Source organism: Salvelinus namaycush, chromosome 9 (genome assembly GCF_016432855.1).
Source record: "Salvelinus namaycush isolate Seneca chromosome 9, SaNama_1.0, whole genome shotgun sequence".
NCBI classification, from domain to species: domain Eukaryota; kingdom Metazoa; phylum Chordata; class Actinopteri; order Salmoniformes; family Salmonidae; genus Salvelinus; species Salvelinus namaycush.
This window is the reverse complement of record NC_052315.1, coordinates 2,371,035-2,389,475: the sequence shown is the minus strand read 5'-3', so window position 1 is coordinate 2,389,475 and position 18,441 is coordinate 2,371,035. Positions and strand designations below refer to the sequence as shown.

The 18,441-nt window shown below is 47.8% G+C and overlaps 2 protein-coding genes across 2 annotated transcripts in view; both read right to left on the bottom strand.

The window, feature by feature from the left end:
- The window catches only part of nme7 (NME/NM23 family member 7), a 1,076,771-nt gene that overhangs the window by 916,938 nt on the left and 141,392 nt on the right, over positions 1 to 18,441 (bottom strand). The window lies entirely within an intron of this gene.
- tmem131 (transmembrane protein 131) overlaps positions 1 to 18,441 on the bottom strand; it is a 120,073-nt gene that overhangs the window by 84,565 nt on the left and 17,067 nt on the right. The window contains exons 4-7 of the mRNA XM_039000456.1: positions 10,061 to 10,129; positions 6,951 to 7,071; positions 5,622 to 5,738; positions 5,259 to 5,381 (exon numbers count right to left, since the gene is read on the bottom strand). Of these exons, the coding sequence (XP_038856384.1) occupies positions 5,259 to 5,381; positions 5,622 to 5,738; positions 6,951 to 7,071; positions 10,061 to 10,129 (430 nt within the window). The remainder of the gene's footprint in view (positions 1 to 5,258; positions 5,382 to 5,621; positions 5,739 to 6,950; positions 7,072 to 10,060; positions 10,130 to 18,441) is intronic.

The window sequence follows — 18,441 nt, the reverse complement described above, 5'->3', positions numbered from 1 at the left end:
AGAGGACTAACTGGTGTCTCCAAGTGGCCCCACACCTCTCCAAACTGTGGGTTTCAGTGAGAGGACTAACTGGTGTCTCCAAGTGGACACACACCTCTCCAAACTGTGGGTTTCAGTGAGAGGACTAACTGGTGTCTCCAAGTGGACACACACCTCTCCAAACTGTGGGTTTCGGTGAGAGGACTAACTGGTGTCTCCAAGTGGACACACAACTCTCCAAACTGTGGGTTTCAGTGAGAGGACTAACTGGTGTCTCCAAGTGGACACACACCTCTCCAAACTGTGGGTTTCAGTGAGAGGACTAACTGGTGTCTCCAAGTGTACACACACCTCTCCAGACTGTGGGTTTCAGTGAGAGGACTAACTGGTGTCTCCAAGTGGCCCCACACCTCTCCAAACTGTGGGTTTCAGTGAGAGGACTAACTGGTGTCTCCAAGTGGCCACACACCTCTCCAAACTGTGCAGTTCGTATAATATTTAAATGCATTATGACTCAAGGAAAGAGCCTTCGACTATAAAGGTGCTGTCTGGAACTCTCTTACCTTTGACATTGGAAGTGTGATTTGTCCAAATAAGCAGAGATGAAAAACCCAACCCCTGGAACAAATGCTGATCTCACACATCCCGTTGTATCATGACAGAGCCATGGTGCCTTTATGCGTCTGTCCACCAGAGATTACATGATTTAACTAGGCAAGTCAGTTAAGAACAAATTCTTATTTTCAATGACGGCCTAGGAACAGTGGGTTAACTGTCTTGTTCAGGGGCAGAACGACAGATTTTGACCTTGTCAGCTCGGGGATTCGATCTTGCAACCTTTCGGTTACTGGCCCAACACTCAAACCACTAGGCTACCTGCAGCCCCATTATAACTAACCAGAATACACTAAGTGACCTAAACTATTTCAAAGCCTAACAATCAATGACTCAAGTCTCAAACCTAATCAACTGGACACATCGATAGATAAACTGTTAAGAGACGGTTTCTCCAGACATGTTCAATTACTATTGAAAGTGCTTCTTTGTCCGAGACTTAATCTGTGGCTAGTAAACCGGCCCTTAGTGGTTAGTGGATGTTATGGGCACATCAATAGATTGTTAGTGGATGGTCCGTTCATGATACCCTAACTAAGACAGCTGTCAAAACGAGCCACTAGAGTGTACTTTTCTTTTATAGTGGACTGTTCTGCCTGCAGCTACGGAACCCTGACCTGTTCACCGGACGTGCTACCTGTCCCAGACCTGCTACCTGACCCAGACCTGCTACCTGTCCCAGACCTGCTACCTGACCCAGACCTGCTACCTGACCCAGACCTGCTACCTGACCCAGACCTGCTACCTGACCCAGACCTGCTACCTGTCCCAGACCTGCTTTCTTCAACTCTCTAGAGACAGCAGGAGCGGTAGAGATACTCTTAATGATCGGCCATGAAAAGCCAACTGACATTTTCTCCTGAGGTGCTGACTTGCTGCACCCTCGACTACTACAGAAAGGGTGCTTCTCAGTCTTTTCCTCCACTACTGGTGTCCTCTCACCTCACCTCCTGAAAATGGAAAGATTATTATTATTTGACCATGCTGGTCATTTATGAACATTTGAACATCTTGGCCATGTACTGTTATAATCTCCACCCGGCACAGCCAGAAGAGGACTGGCCACCCCTCATAGCCTGGTTCCTCTCTAGGTTTCTTCCTAGGTTTTGGCCTTTCTAGGGAGGTTTTCCTAGCCACCGTGCTTCTACACCTGCATTGCTTGCTGTTTGGGGGTTTAGGCTGGGTTTCTGTACAGCACTTCGAGATATCAGCTGATGTAAGAAGGGCTTTATAAATAAATTTGATGGTGGTTACCATAGAGACGCATAAAGACATGTTTACCTGCACTGTGAGGGTTGTGGCCGTTAGTTACCTGCAGTGGTTTACTGTGAGGGTTGTGGACGTTAGCTACCTGCAGTGGTTCACTGTGAGGGTTGTGGACGTTAGCTACCTGCAGTGGTTCACTGTGAGGGTTGTGGACGTTAGCTACCTGCAGTGGTTCACTGTGAGGGTTGTGGACGTTAGCTACCTGCAGTGGTTCACTGTGAGGGTTGTGGACGTTAGCTACCTGCAGTGGTTCACTGTGAGGGTTGTGGACGTTAGCTACCTGCAGTGGTTCACTGTGAGGGTTGTGGATGTTAGCTACCTGCAGTGGTTCACTGTGAGGGTTGTGGACGTTAGCTACCTGCAGTGGTTCACTGAGGGTTGTGGACGTTAGCTACCTGCAGTGGTTCACTGTGAGGGTTGTGGACGTTAGCTACCTGCAGTGGTTCACTGTGAGGGTTGTGGACGTTAGCTACCTGCAGTGGTTCACTGTGAGGGTTGTGGACGTTAGCTACCTGCAGTGGTTCACTGTGAGGGTTGTGGATGTTAGCTACCTGCAGTGGTTCACTGTGAGGGTTGTGGACGTTAGCTACCTGCAGTGGTTCACTGTGAGGGTTGTGGACGTTAGCTACCTGCAGTGGTTCACTGTGAGGGTTGTGGACGTTAGCTACCTGCAGTGGTTCACTGTGAGGGTTGTGGACGTTAGCTACCTGCAGTGGTTCACTGTGAGGGTTGTGGACGTTAGCTACCTGCAGTGGTTCACTGTGAGGGTTGTGGACGTTAGCTACCTGCAGTGGTTCACTGTGAGGGTTGTGGATGTTAGCTACCTGCAGTGGTTCACTGTGAGGGTTGTGGATGTTAGCTACCTGCAGTGGTTCACTGTGAGGGTTGTGGATGTTAGCTACCTGCAGTGGTTCACTGTGAGGGTTGTGGACGTTAGCTACCTGCAGTGGTTCACTGTGAGGGTTGTGGACGTTAGCTACCTGCAGTGGTTCACTGTGAGGGTTGTGGACGTTAGCTACCTGCAGTGGTTCACTGTGAGGGTTGTGGACGTTAGCTACCTGCAGTGGTTCACTGTGAGGGTTGTGGATGTTAGCTACCTGCAGTGGTTCACTGTGAGGGTTGTGGACGTTAGCTACCTGCAGTGGTTCACTGTGAGGGTTGTGGACGTTAGCTACCTGCAGTGGTTCACTGTGAGGGTTGTGGACGTTAGCTACCTGCAGTGGTTCACTGTGAGGGTTGTGGACGTTAGCTACCTGCAGTGGTTCACTGTGAGGGTTGTGGACGTTAGCTACCTGCAGTGGTTCACTGTGAGGGTTGTGGATGTTAGCTACCTGCAGTGGTTCACTGTGAGGGTTGTGGATGTTAGCTACCTGCAGTGGTTCACTGTGAGGGTTGTGGATGTTAGCTACCTGCAGTGGTTCACTGTGAGGGTTGTGGACGTTAGCTACCTGCAGTGGTTCACTGTGAGGGTTGTGGACGTTAGCTACCTGCAGTGGTTCACTGTGAGGGTTGTGGACGTTAGCTACCTGCAGTGGTTCACTGTGAGGGTTGTGGACGTTAGCTACCTGCAGTGGTTCACTGTGAGGGTTGTGGACGTTAGCTACCTGCAGTGGTTCACTGTGAGGGTTGTGGACGTTAGCTACCTGCAGTGGTTCACTGTGAGGGTTGTGGACGTTAGTTACCTGCAGTGGTTCACTGTGAGGGTTGTGGACGTTAGCTACCTGCAGTGGTTCACTGTGAGGGTTGTGGACGTTAGCTACCTGCAGTGGTTCACTGTGAGGGTTGTGGACGTTAGCTACCTGCAGTGGTTCACTGTGAGGGTTGTGGACGTTAGCTACCTGCAGTGGTTCACTGTGAGGGTTGTGGACGTTAGCTACCTGCAGTGGTTCACTGTGAGGGTTGTGGACGTTAGTTACCTGCAGTGGTTCACTGTGAGGGTTGTGGACGTTAGTTACCTGCAGTGGTTCACTGTGAGGGTTGTGGACGTTAGCTACCTGCAGTGGTTCACTGTGAGGGTTGTGGATGTTAGTTACCTGCAGTGGTTCACTGTGAGGGTTGTGGATGTTAGTTACCTGCAGTGGTTCACTGTGAGGGTTGTGGACGTTAGCTACCTGCAGTGGTTCACTGTGAGGGTTGTGGACGTTAGCTACCTGCAGTGGTTCACTGTGAGGGTTGTGGACGTTAGCTACCTGCAGTGGTTCACTGTGAGGGTTGTGGACGTTAGCTACCTGCAGTGGTTCACTGTGAGGGTTGTGGATGTTAGTTACCTGCAGTGGTTCACTGTGAGGGTTGTGGATGTTAGTTACCTGCAGTGGTTCACTGTGAGGGTTGTGGATGTTAGTTACCTGCAGTGGTTCACTGTGAGGGTTGTGGATGTTAGCTACCTGCAGTGGTTCACTGTGAGGGTTGTGGACGTTAGCTACCTGCAGTGGTTCACTGTGAGGGTTGTGGATGTTAGCTACCTGCAGTGGTTCACTGTGAGGGTTGTGGATGTTAGTTACCTGCAGTGGTTCACTGTGAGGGTTGTGGATGTTAGTTACCTGCAGTGGTTCACTGTGAGGGTTGTGGACGTTAGCTACCTGCAGTGGTTCACTGTGAGGGTTGTGGATGTTAGTTACCTGCAGTGGTTCACTGTGAGGGTTGTGGACGTTAGCTACCTGCAGTGGTTCACTGTGAGGGTTGTGGACGTTAGCTACCTGCAGTGGTTCACTGTGAGGGTTGTGGATGTTAGTTACCTGCAGTGGTTCACTGTGAGGGTTGTGGATGTTAGTTACCTGCAGTGGTTCACTGTGAGGGTTGTGGATGTTAGCTACCTGCAGTGGTTCACTGTGAGGGTTGTGGATGTTAGCTACCTGCAGTGGTTCACTGTGAGGGTTGTGGATGTTAGCTACCTGCAGTGGTTCACTGTGAGGGTTGTGGACGTTAGCTACCTGCAGTGGTTCACTGTGAGGGTTGTGGATGTTAGCTACCTGCAGTGGTTCACTGTGAGGGTTGTGGATGTTAGCTACCTGCAGTGGTTCACTGTGAGGGTTGTGGACGTTAGCTACCTGCAGTGGTTCACTGTGAGGGTTGTGGATGTTAGCTACCTGCAGTGGTTCACTGTGAGGGTTGTGGACGTTAGCTACCTGCAGTGGTTCACTGTGAGGGTTGTGGATGTTAGCTACCTGCAGTGGTTCACTGTGAGGGTTGTGGATGTTAGCTACCTGCAGTGGTTCACTGTGAGGGTTGTGGATGTTAGCTACCTGCAGTGGTTCACTGTGAGGGTTGTGGATGTTAGTTACCTGCAGTGGTTCACTGTGAGGGTTGTGGATGTTAGCTACCTGCAGTGGTTCACTGTGAGGGTTGTGGACGTTAGCTACCTGCAGTGGTTCACTGTGAGGGTTGTGGACGTTAGCTACCTGCAGTGGTTCACTGTGAGGGTTGTGGATGTTTATGAGTGGAGAGTAGCTGCCGTTAACAGGGACTCTGGCCCCGATGAAGGGCCGTAGTCTGTAGGGGTTGGGGATACCCACCCCGAACACCTGAAAACACGAGAACAGACCACAAGACTATCAAATCAACCTAATGTTGACATCTTTCTTTTTATTCAAAGGAATAGCCTATTAAATGGATACTGTGTTTATGGTGCTGTTCCAAATGGAACCCTATTCCCTACATAGTGCACTACCCTATGGGCCCTAGTCAAAAGTAGTGCACTACATAGGGAATAGGGTGCCATTTGGGACACAGCCTACATTTGTGTGTACACACGTCTACAGTACCTGGTATGTAAACACTCCATGATGCGACGTATTAATAAATAAAGTATTTTCTACGTTCCCTACGGCCCTGGCGAGAAACACGAGATCAAACGACGTGTTTCCCCCTGCTGGGATGATCTGGAACAGAAAGAGGGGGAAAACAGGAGGCATTATCATCTGGTCACAATGGATGGAGCATTATCATCTGGTCACATTATCATCTGGTCACATTGGATGGGGCATTATCATCTGGTCACATTGGATGGAGCATTATCATCTGGTCACAATGGATGGAGCATTATCATCTGGTCACATTATCATCTGGTCACATTATCATCTGGTCACATTGGAAGGGGCATTATCATCTGGTCACAATGGATGGAGCATTATCATCTGGTCACATTGGATGGAGCATTATCATCTGGTCACATTGGATGGAGCATTATCAGCAGGTCTAATCGGATGGAGCATTATCATCTGGTCACATTATCATCTGGTCACATTATCATCTGGTCACATTGGATGGAGCATTATCATCGGGTCACATTGGATGGAGCATTATCATCTGGCCACATTGGATGGAGCATTATCATCTGGCCACATTATCAGCTGGTCACATTGGATGGAGCATTATCCGCTGGTCACAATGGATGGAGCATTATCATCTGGTCACATTGGATGGAGCATTATCAGCAGGTCTAATCGGGTGGAGCATTATCATCTGGCCACATTATCATCTGGTCACATTGGATGGAGCATTATCAGCTGGTCACATTGGATGGAGCATTATCAGCTGGTCACATTGGATGGAGCATTATCAGCTGGTCACATTGGATGGAGCATTATCAGCTGGTCACATTGGATGGAGCATTATCAGCTGGTCACATTGGATGGAGCATTATCAGCTGGTCACATTGGATGGAGCATTATCAGCTGGTCACAATGGATGGAACATTATCAGCTGGTCACAATGGATGGAACATTATCAGCTGGTCACAATGGATGGAACATGTAATCCCAAACTGGGGTACGAGTACCCCCAGGGGTACGTACAATGCCGTCAGGGGTACGTCAAATAAAAATGTGATTCAGATTGTGTAGCTGGTGAAGCTGGTTGAGAGAATGCCAAGAGTGTGCAAAGCTGTCATCAAGGCAAAGGGTGGCTACTTTGAAGAATCTCACATATATTTTGATTTTTTTTTAACGCTTTTTTGGTTACTACATAATTCCATAGTTTTGATGTCTTCACTATTATTCTACAATGTAGAAAATAACAAACACCCTTCAATAAGTAGGTGTGTCAAACGTTTGACTGGTACTGTACACCTGGCACAAAGGCCTAACACTTACCCCATTCTGGAAAAAGGACGCATGAAAATGTGCTGTTGTTGCTGATATTGATATCAAACTAATTTCTTCTGAACTGGGATTATTCAAGTAAACTTTTTCCATTTTTGGCATCCCCACAGGCCTACAGAAAAAAAAGGAAAGAGCAAATCACATGATCAAATCACATGACCCTATTCAATGAAAGGTTTACATTATTATTATCATCAGCATCAACACAACAGACAATGACATGCTGACATAACAGAGAATAGCAATGACATACTGACATAACAGAGAATAGCAATGACATGCTGACATAACAGAGAATAGCAATGACATGCTGACATAACAGAGAATAGCAATGACATGCTGACATAACAGAGAATAGCAATGACATGCTGACATAACAGAGAATAGCAATGACATGCTGACATAACAGAGAATAGCAATGACATGCTGACATAACAGAGAATAGCAATGACATGCTGACATAACAGAGAATAGCAATGACATGCTGACATAATGGGGGTGTCCCCCCCTTCCCTTCTCTGTGACAGTGATTCATTATATGACAGGTTTTCCTGTCCTTCTCTGTAATGACGAGGCGAGTTGGGCATGTTTAGAGGAAAGGGGATACCTAGTCAGTTGAAATGTGTCTTCCGCATTTAACTCAACCGCTCTGAATCAGCGGAGGGCTGCCGTAATCGACATCCACGTCTTTGGTGCCCGGAGGTGAGTTGGGGACGCGTAGAGGAGGCGAGTTGGGGACGCGTAGAGGCGGCGATTTGGGGGACGCGTAGAGGCGGCGAGTTGGGGGACGCGTAGAGGCGGCGAGCTGGGGGACGCGTAGAGGCGGCGAGCTGGGGGACGCGTAGAGGCGGCGAGCTGGGGGACGCGTAGAGGCGGCGAGCTGGGGGACGCGTAGAGGAGGCGAGTTGGGGGACGCGTAGAGGCGGCGAGTTGGGGGACGCGTAGAGGCGGCGAGTTGGGGGACGCGTAGAGGCGGCGAGTTGGGGGACGCGTAGAGGCGGCGAGTTGGGGGACGCGTAGAGGCGGCGAGTTGGGGGACGCGTAGAGGCGGCGAGTTGGGGGACGCGTAGAGGCGGCGAGCTGGGGGACGCGTAGAGGAGGCGAGCTGGGGGACGCGTAGAGGAGGCGAGCTGGGGGACGCGTAGAGGCGGCGAGCTGGGGGACGCGTAGAGGCGGCGAGCTGGGGGACGCGTAGAGGCGGCGAGCTGGGGGACGCGTAGAGGCGGCGAGCTGGGGGACGCGTAGAGGCGGCGAGCTGGGGGACGCGTAGAGGCGGCGAGCTGGGGGACGCGTAGAGGCGGCGAGCTGGGGGACGCGTAGAGGCGGCGAGCTGGGGGACGCGTAGAGGCGGCGAGCTGGGGGACGCGTAGAGGCGGCGAGCTGGGGGACGCGTAGAGGCGGCGAGCTGGGGGACGCGTAGAGGCGGCGAGCTGGGGGACGCGTAGAGGCGGCGAGCTGGGGGACGCGTAGAGGCGGCGAGCTGGGGGACGCGTAGAGGAGGCGAGTTGGGGGACGCGTAGAGGAGGCGAGCTGGGGGACGCGTAGAGGAGGCGAGCTGGGGGACGCGTAGAGGCGGCGAGCTGGGGGACGCGTAGAGGAGGCGAGTTGGGGGACGCGTAGAGGAGGCGAGTTGGGGGACGCGTAGAGGAGGCGAGTTGGGGGACGCGTAGAGGAGGCGAGTTGGGGGACGCGTAGAGGAGGCGAGTTGGGGGACGCGTAGAGGAGGCGAGTTGGGGGACGCGTAGAGGAGGCGAGTTGGGGGACGCGTAGAGGAGGCGAGTTGGGGGACGCGTAGAGGCGGCGAGTTGGGGGACGCGTAGAGGCGGCGAGTTGGGGGACGCGTAGAGGAGGCGAGTTGGGGGACGCGTAGAGGCGGCGAGTTGGGGGACGCGTAGAGGAGGCGAGTTGGGGGACGCGTAGAGGAGGCGAGTTGGGGGACGCGTAGAGGAGGCGAGTTGGGGGACGCGTAGAGGAGGCGAGTTGGGGGACGCGTAGAGGAGGCGAGTTGGGGGACGCGTAGAGGAGGCGAGTTGGGGGACGCGTAGAGGAGGCGAGTTGGGGGACGCGTAGAGGAGGCGAGTTGGGGGACGCGTAGAGGAGGCGAGTTGGGGGACGCGTAGAGGAGGCGAGTTGGGGGACGCGTAGAGGAGGCGAGTTGGGGGACGCGTAGAGGCGGCGAGTTGGGGGACGCGTAGAGGAGGCGAGTTGGGGGACGCGTAGAGGAGGCGAGTTGGGGGACGCGTAGAGGAGGCGAGTTGGGGGACGCGTAGAGGAGGCGAGTTGGGGGACGCGTAGAGGAGGCGAGTTGGGGGACGCGTAGAGGAGGCGAGTTGGGGGACGCGTAGAGGAGGCGAGTTGGGGGACGCGTAGAGGAGGTGAGTTGGGGGACGCGTAGAGGTGGTGAGTTGGGGGACGCGTAGAGGAGGTGAGTTGGGGGGACGTGTAGAGGAGGTGAGTTGGGGGATTATTATTATTTTTAAAAATGTGTTTTATTAATTTAACCAGGTAGGCCAGTTGAGAACAAGTTCTCATTTACAACTGAGACCTGGCCAAGATAAAGCAAAGCAGTGCGACAAAAACAACAGAGTTACACATGGAATAAACAAACATACAGTCAATAACACAATAGAGAAAAAGAAAGTCTATATACAGTGTGTGCAAATGGCATGAGGTGGTAAGGCAATAAATAGGTCATAGTAGCGAGGTAATTACAATTTAGCAAATTAACACTGGAGTCATAGATGAGCAGATGATGATGTGCAAGTAGAGATACTGGTGTGCAAAAGAGCAGAAAGTAAATGACAACAATATGGGGATGAGGTAGGTGGAAATGAGGTAGGTGGATTGGATGTTTGATGAGGTGAGTAAGGCATGTTTAGAGGAGGGCAGGGCAACATAACATGAGATCAGTGAGTCTGCTTCCATTGTCAGTGTGGAATGCTATGTGACCACACACAATGTGACCACTGCCTGTATATCTGACTGGTAATACACCAAACATATTTGCAGAAGGCTGGGCCCTGTTCCGACAGAGACTGTGGGAAGACACTACTACTACTACTGAGAGTGAGAGAGAGAGAGAGAACTAGTCAGGTACTTACTGTTCATGGAAGTCCAGCATTGGAGGCTGGAAGAGTATAGGTCTGCAGTTCCCTGGATGTGGGGATGCACTGGAGGAGACAGGAGGAGGAATCCGTGAGACAGGAGGAGGAATCCGTGAGACAGGAGGAGGAATCAGTGAGACAGGAGGAGGAATCCGTGAGACAGGAGGAGGAATCCGTGAGACAGGAGGAGGAATCAGTGAGACAGGAGGAGGAATCAGTGAGACAGGAGGAGGAATCAGTGAGACAGGAGGAGGAATCCGTGAGACAGGAGGAGGAATCCGTGAGACAGGAGGAGGAATCAGTGAGACAGGAGGAGGAATCAGTGAGACAGGAGGAGGACAGTGAGACAGGAGGAGGAATCAGTGAGACAGGAGGAGGACAGTGAGACAGGAGGAGGACAGTGAGACAGGAGGAGACAGTACCAGGTAGAGGGGGATTCATGTTGATCTGGATCTGCAATTAACTAGACTGCTGTTCAGGTTCATGTGCAACGCTTCTCAAACTAAAGTGAAATGAACACAGACATCATGTCCTGTTTCTCCCAAAGATAAACAACGTTTCTACTGGCGTCGGAAACCAGTGTCCACATAGGAAACACACTGCACAGAGGCAGAGGTTCTTGTCACACAAACTGGAAGAGAGAAGCCCCTGATTGGTTGTCACAGACAGGCAGAGAGAAGCCCCTGATTGTAAAAACCCTACAAAAAATGCCATTCATTTTCCTGATAGGCTTTATCCAACTAAGCATGGTGGGGGTTAGTGCCTACAAAAAGATCCCGTTACTTTCTCTCTATTGTCTCTATATGCAGTGGTGGTTAGCCGTCTAGCTAGCCAGCCATGTATCTGGTTTAGCATAACAACATTAGAGGAAAGCCCATAATATTGTCAGAGACTCCAGTCACCCAAGTCATAGACTTTTCTCTCTGCTACCACACGGCAAGGGGTAACGGAGCACCTAGTCTAGGACCAAAAAGCTCCTGAACAGATTCTAGCCCAAAGCCATCAGACTGATGAACAATTAATCAAATGGCCACCGGACTATTTACATTGACCCCCCCTTTGTTTGGTCCACTGCTGCTACTCTCTGTTTATTATCTATACATAGTCACTTTACCCCTACCTACATGTCCACTGCTGCTACTCTCTGTTTATTATCTATAGATAGTCACTTCACCCCTACCTACATGTACACTGCTGCTACTCTCTGTTTATTATCTATACATAGTCACTTTACCCCTACCTACATGTCCACTGCTGCTACTCTCTGTTTATTATCTATAGATAGTCACTTCACCCCTACCTACATGTCCACTGCTGCTACTCTCTGTTTATTATCTATACATAGTCACTTTACCCCTACCTACATGTCCACTGCTGCTACTCTCTGTTTATTATCTATACATAGTCACTTTACCCCTACCTACATGTCCACTGCTGCTACTCTCTGTTTATTATCTATACATAGTCACTTCACCCCTACCTACATGTCCACTGCTGCTACTCTCTGTTTATTATCTATACATAGTCACTTTACCCCTACCTACATGTCCACTGCTGCTACTCTGTTTATTATCTATGCATAGTCACTTTACCCCTACCTACATGTCCACTGCTGCTACTCTGTTTATTATCTATGCATAGTCACTTTACCCCTACCTACATGTCCACTGCTGCTACTCTCTGTTTATTATCTATACAGTCACTTAACCCCTACCTACATGTCCACTGCTGCTACTCTCTGTTTATTATCTATACATAGTCACTTTACCCCTACCTACATGTCCACTGCTGCTACTCTCTGTTTATTATCTATACATAGTCACTTTACCCCTACCTACATGTACACTGCTGCTACTCTCTGTTTATTATCTATACATAGTCACTTCACCCCTACCTACATGTACACTGCTGCTACTCTCTGTTTATTATCTATACATAGTCACTTAACCCCTACCTACATGTCCACTGCTGCTACTCTCTGTTTATTATCTATGCATAGTCACTTCACCCCTACCTACATGTCCACTGCTGCTACTCTCTGTTTATTATCTATGTATAGTCACTTCACCCCTACCTACATGTCCACTGCTGCTACTCTCTGTTTATTATCTATACATAGTCACTTTACCCTACCTACATGTACACTGCTGCTACTCTCTGTTTATTATCTATAGATAGTCACTTCACCCCTACCTACATGTACACTGCTGCTACTCTCTGTTTATTATCTATACATAGTCACTTTACCCCTACCTACATGTCCACTGCTGCTACTCTGTTTATTATCTATGCATAGTCACTTCACCCCTACCTACATGTCCACTGCTGCTACTCTCTGTTTATTATCTATACATAGTCACTTTACCCCTACCTACATGTCCACTGCTGCTACTCTCTGTTTATTATCTATACATAGTCACTTTACCCCTACCTACATGTCCACTGCTGCTACTCTCTGTTTATTATCTATACATAGTCACTTTACCCCTACCTACATGTCCACTGCTGCTACTCTGTTTATTATCTATACATAGTCACTTAACCCCTACCTACATGTCCACTGCTGCTACTCTCTGTTTATTATCTATACATAGTCACTTAACCCCTACCTACATGTACACTGCTGCTACTCTCTGTTTATTATCTATACATAGTCACTTTACCCCTACCTACATGTCCACTGCTGCTACTCTCTGTTTATTATCTATGCATAGTCACTTCACCCCTACCTACATGTCCACTGCTGCTACTCTGTTTATTATCTATACATAGTCCCTTAACCCCTACCTACATGTCCACTGCTGCTACTCTCTGTTTATTATCTATACATAGTCACTTAACCCCTACCTACATGTCCACTGCTGCTACTCTCTGTTTATTATCTATACATAGTCACTTTACCCCTACCTACATGTACACTGCTGCTACTCTGTTTATTATCTATACATAGTCACTTTACCCCTACCTACATGTCCACTGCTGCTACTCTCTGTTTATTATCTATACAGTCACTTAACCCCTACCTACATGTCCACTGCTGCTACTCTCTGTTTATTATCTATACATAGTCACTTTACCCCTACCTACATGTCCACTGCTGCTACTCTCTGTTTATTATCTATACATAGTCACTTTACCCCTACCTACATGTACACTGCTGCTACTCTCTGTTTATTATCTAAACATAGTCACTTCACCCCTACCTACATGTACACTGCTGCTACTCTCTGTTTATTATCTATACATAGTCACTTAACCCCTACCTACATGTCCACTGCTGCTACTCTCTGTTTATTATCTATGTATAGTCACTTTACCCCTACCTACATGTCCACTGCTGCTACTCTCTGTTTATTATCTATGCATAGTCACTTCACCCCTACCTACATGTCCACTGCTGCTACTCTCTGTTTATTATCTATACATAGTCACTTTACCCCTACCTACATGTACACTGCTGCTACTCTCTGTTTATTATCTAAACATAGTCACTTCACCCCTACCTACATGTACACTGCTGCTACTCTCTGTTTATTATCTATACATAGTCACTTAACCCCTACCTACATGTCCACTGCTGCTACTCTCTGTTTATTATCTATGTATAGTCACTTCACCCCTACCTACATGTCCACTGCTGCTACTCTCTGTTTATTATCTATGCATAGTCACTTCACCCCTACCTACATGTACACTGCTGCTACTCTCTGTTTATTATCTATGTATAGTCACTTCACCCCTACCTACATGTCCACTGCTACTACTCTCTGTTTATTATCTATGCATAGTCACTTCACCCCTACCTACATGTACACTGCTGCTACTCGCTGTTTATTATCTATGCATAGTCACTTTACCCCTACCTACATGTACACTGCTGCTACTCTCTGTTTATTATCTAAACATAGTCACTTCACCCCTACCTACATGTACACTGCTGCTACTCTCTGTTTATTATCTATACATAGTCACTTAACCCCTACCTACATGTCCACTGCTGCTACTCTCTGTTTATTATCTATGTATAGTCACTTCACCCCTACCTACATGTCCACTGCTGCTACTCTCTGTTTATTATCTATGCATAGTCACTTCACCCCTACCTACATGTCCACTGCTGCTACTCTCTGTTTATTATCTATGTATAGTCACTTCACCCCTACCTACATGTCCACTGCTGCTACTCTCTGTTTATTATCTATACATAGTCACTTTACCCTACCTACATGTACACTGCTGCTACTCTCTGTTTATTATCTATAGATAGTCACTTCACCCCTACCTACATGTACACTGCTGCTACTCTCTGTTTATTATCTATACATAGTCACTTTACCCCTACCTACATGTCCACTGCTGCTACTCTCTGTTTATTATCTATACATAGTCACTTTACCCCTACCTACATGTACACTGCTGCTACTCTCTGTTTATTATCTATACATAGTCACTTTACCCCTACCTACATGTCCACTGCTGCTACTCTCTGTTTATTATCTATACATAGTCACTTTAATACCCTGTATACAGCCTCCACATTGACTCTGTACCGTAACACCCTGTATATAGCCTCCACATTGACTCTGTACCGTAATACCCTGTATATAGCCTCCACATTGACTCTGTACCGTAACACCCTGTATATAGCCTCCACATTGACTCTGTACCGTAACACCCTGTATATAGCCTCCACATTGACTCTGTACCGTAACACCCTGTATATAGCCTCCACATTGACTCTGTACCGTAACACCCTGTATATAGCCTCCACATTGACTCTGTACCGTAACACCCTGTATATAGCCTCCACATTGACTCAGTACCGTAACACCCTGTATATAGCCTCCACATTGACTCAGTACCGTAACACCCTGTATATAGCCTCCACATTGACTCTGTACCGGTACCCCCTGTATATAGCCTCCACATTGACTCTGTACCGTAACACCCTGTATATAGCCTCCACATTGACTCTGTACCGGTACACCCTGTATATAGCCTCCACATTGACTCAGTACCGTAACACCCTGTATATAGCCTCCACATTGACTCTGTACCGTAACACCCTGTATATAGCCTCCACATTGACTCTGTACCGGTACACCCTGTATATAGCCTCCACATTGACTCTGTACCGGTACACCCTGTATATAGCCTCCACATTGACTCTGTACCGTAACACCCTGTATATAGCCTCCACATTGACTCTGTACCATAACACCCTGTATATAGCCTCCACATTGACTCTGTACCGTAACACCCTGTATATAGCCTCCACATTGACTCTGTACCGGTACCCCCTGTATATAGCCTCCACATTGACTCTGTACCGGTACCCCCTGTATATAGCCTCCACATTGACTCTGTACCGTAACACCCTGTATATAGTCTCCACATTGTACCGTAACACCCTGTATATAGCCTCCACATTGACTCTGTACCGTAACACCCTGTATATATCCTCCACATTGACTCTGTACCGTAACACCCTGTATATAGCCTCCACATTGACTCTGTACCGTAACACCCTGTATATAGTCTCCACATTGACTCTGTACCGTAACACCCTGTATATAACCTCCACATTGACTCAGTACCGTAACACCCTGTATATAGCCTCCACATTGACTCTGTACCAGTACCCCCTGTATATAGCCTCCACATTGACTCTGTACCATAATACCCTGTATATAACCTCCACATTGACTCTGTACCGTAATACCCTGTATATAGCCTCCACATTGACTCTGTACCGTAACACCCTGTATATAGCCTCCACATTGACTCTGTACCGGTACCCCCTGTATATAGCCTCCACATTGACTCTGTACCGTAACACCCTGTATATAGCCTCCACATTGACTCTGTACCGGTACCCCCTGTATATAGCCTCCACATTGACTCTGTACCGTAACACCCTGTATATAGCCTCCACATTGACTCTGTACCGTAACACCCTGTATATAGTCTCCACATTGTACCGTAACACCCTGTATATAGCCTCCACATTGACTCTGTACCGTAACACCCTGTATATATCCTCCACATTGACTCTGTACCGTAACACCCTGTATATAGCCTCCACATTGACTCTGTACCGTAACACCCTGTATATAGTCTCCACATTGACTCTGTACCGTCATACCCTGTATATATCCTCCACATTGACTCTGTACCGTAACACCCTGTATATAGCCTCCACATTGACTCTGTACCAGTACCCCCTGTATATAGCCTCCACATTGACTCTGTACCGTAATACCCTGTATATAACCTCCACATTGACTCTGTACCGTAATACCCTGTATATAGCCTCCACATTGACTCTGTACCGTAACACCCTGTATATAGCCTCCACATTGACTCTGTACCGGTACCCCCTGTATATAGCCTCCACATTGACTCTGTACCGTAACACCCTGTATATAGCCTCCACATTGACTCTGTACCAGTACCCCCTGTATATAGCCTCCACATTGACTCTGTACCGTAACACCCTGTATATAGCCTCCACATTGACTCTGTACCGGTACCCCCTGTATATTGCCTCCACATTGACTCTGTACCGGTACCCCCTGTATATAGCCTCCACATTGACTCTGTACCGTAACACCCTGTATATAGCCTCCACATTGACTCTGTACCGTAACACCCTGTATATAGCCTCCACATTGACTCTGTACCGTAACACCCTGTATATAGCCTCCACATTGACTCTGTACCGTAACACCCTGTATATAGCCTCCACATTGACTCTGTACCGTAACACCCTGTATATAGCCTCCACATTGACTCTGTACCGGTACCCCCTGTATATAGCCTCCACATTGACTCTGTACCGTAACACCCTGTATATAGTCTCCACATTGACTCTGTACCGTAACACCCTGTATATAGTCTCCACATTGACTCTGTACCGTAACACCCTGTATATAGCCTCCAGATTGACTCTGTACCGTAACACCCTGTATATAGCCTCCACATTGACTCTGTACCGTAACACCCTGTATATAGCCTTGTTATGTTGTGTTACTTTTTATCCTTTTTTACTTGGTAAATATTTTCTTCTTCTTGAACTGCACTGTTGGTTAAGGGGCTTGTCAGTCAGCATTTCACGGTAAGGTCTACACTTGTTGTATTCAGCATTTCACGGTAAAGTCTACACCTATTGTATTCAGCATTTCACGGTAAGGTCTACACTTGTTGTATTCAGCATTTCACGGTAAGGTCTACACTTGTTGTATTCAGCATTTCACGGTAAGGTCTACACTTGTTGTATTCAGCATTTCACGGTAAGGTCTACACTTGTTGTATTCAGCATTTCACGGTAAAGTCTACACCTATTGTATTCAGCATTTCACGGTAAGGTCTACTACACCTGTTGTATTCAGCATTTCACGGTAAGGTCTACTACACCTGTTGTATTCAGCATTTCACTGTGAGGTCTACTACACCTGTTGTATTCAGCATTTCACGGTAAGGTCTACTACACCTGTTGTATTCAGCATTTCACGGTAAGGTCTACACCTGTTGTATTCAGCATTTCACGGTAAGGTCTACACTTGTTGTATTCAGCATTTCACGGTAAGGTCTACACCTGTTGTATTCAGCATTTCACGGTAAGGTCTACACCTGTTGTATTCAGCATTTCACGGTAAGGTCTACACTTGTTGTATTCAGCATTTCACGGTAAGGTCTACACTTGTTGTATTCAGCATTTCACGGTAAGGTCTACACCTGTTGTATTCAGCATTTCACAGTAAGGTCTACACTTGTTGTATTCAGCATTTCACGGTAAGGTCTACACCTGTTGTATTCAGCATTTTACAGTAAGGTCTACACTTGTTGTATTCAGCATTTCACGGTAAGGTCTACACTTGTTGTATTCGGCGCATGTGACAAATACAGTTTGATCATTAGGCCAATGTCAGCAAGTGTACTAGCTAGTTAGTTAGTCCACTTGCTGACACTGGCTGTAGTGGAGCGCTCTACCTGCCTGACCTCTGACCTCTACCACTGGCTGTAGTGGAGCGCTCTACCTGCCTGACCTCTGACCTCTACCACTGGCTGTAGTGGAGCTCTGTAGCCTGCCTGCCTAACCTCTGACCTCTACCACTGGCTGTATTGTGGTTGCCTGGACAAACATATTTTTACGATTTCACTAATATCATCTAAATTAATAAATCATAGCACGCTTTTTTAAATTATTATATATTTATTTAACCTTTATTTAAAGTTAGGGCTCATTCAGTAGTTTGTACCTGATAAAGTAGAATCCGGTTGAAAAATAATGTTAAAAGTACTATTTATATTCCTAAAACATAGATTGAAAATTATACATTTTTGATTTATGGCCGTGTCTCAAAACACCGGTTTTA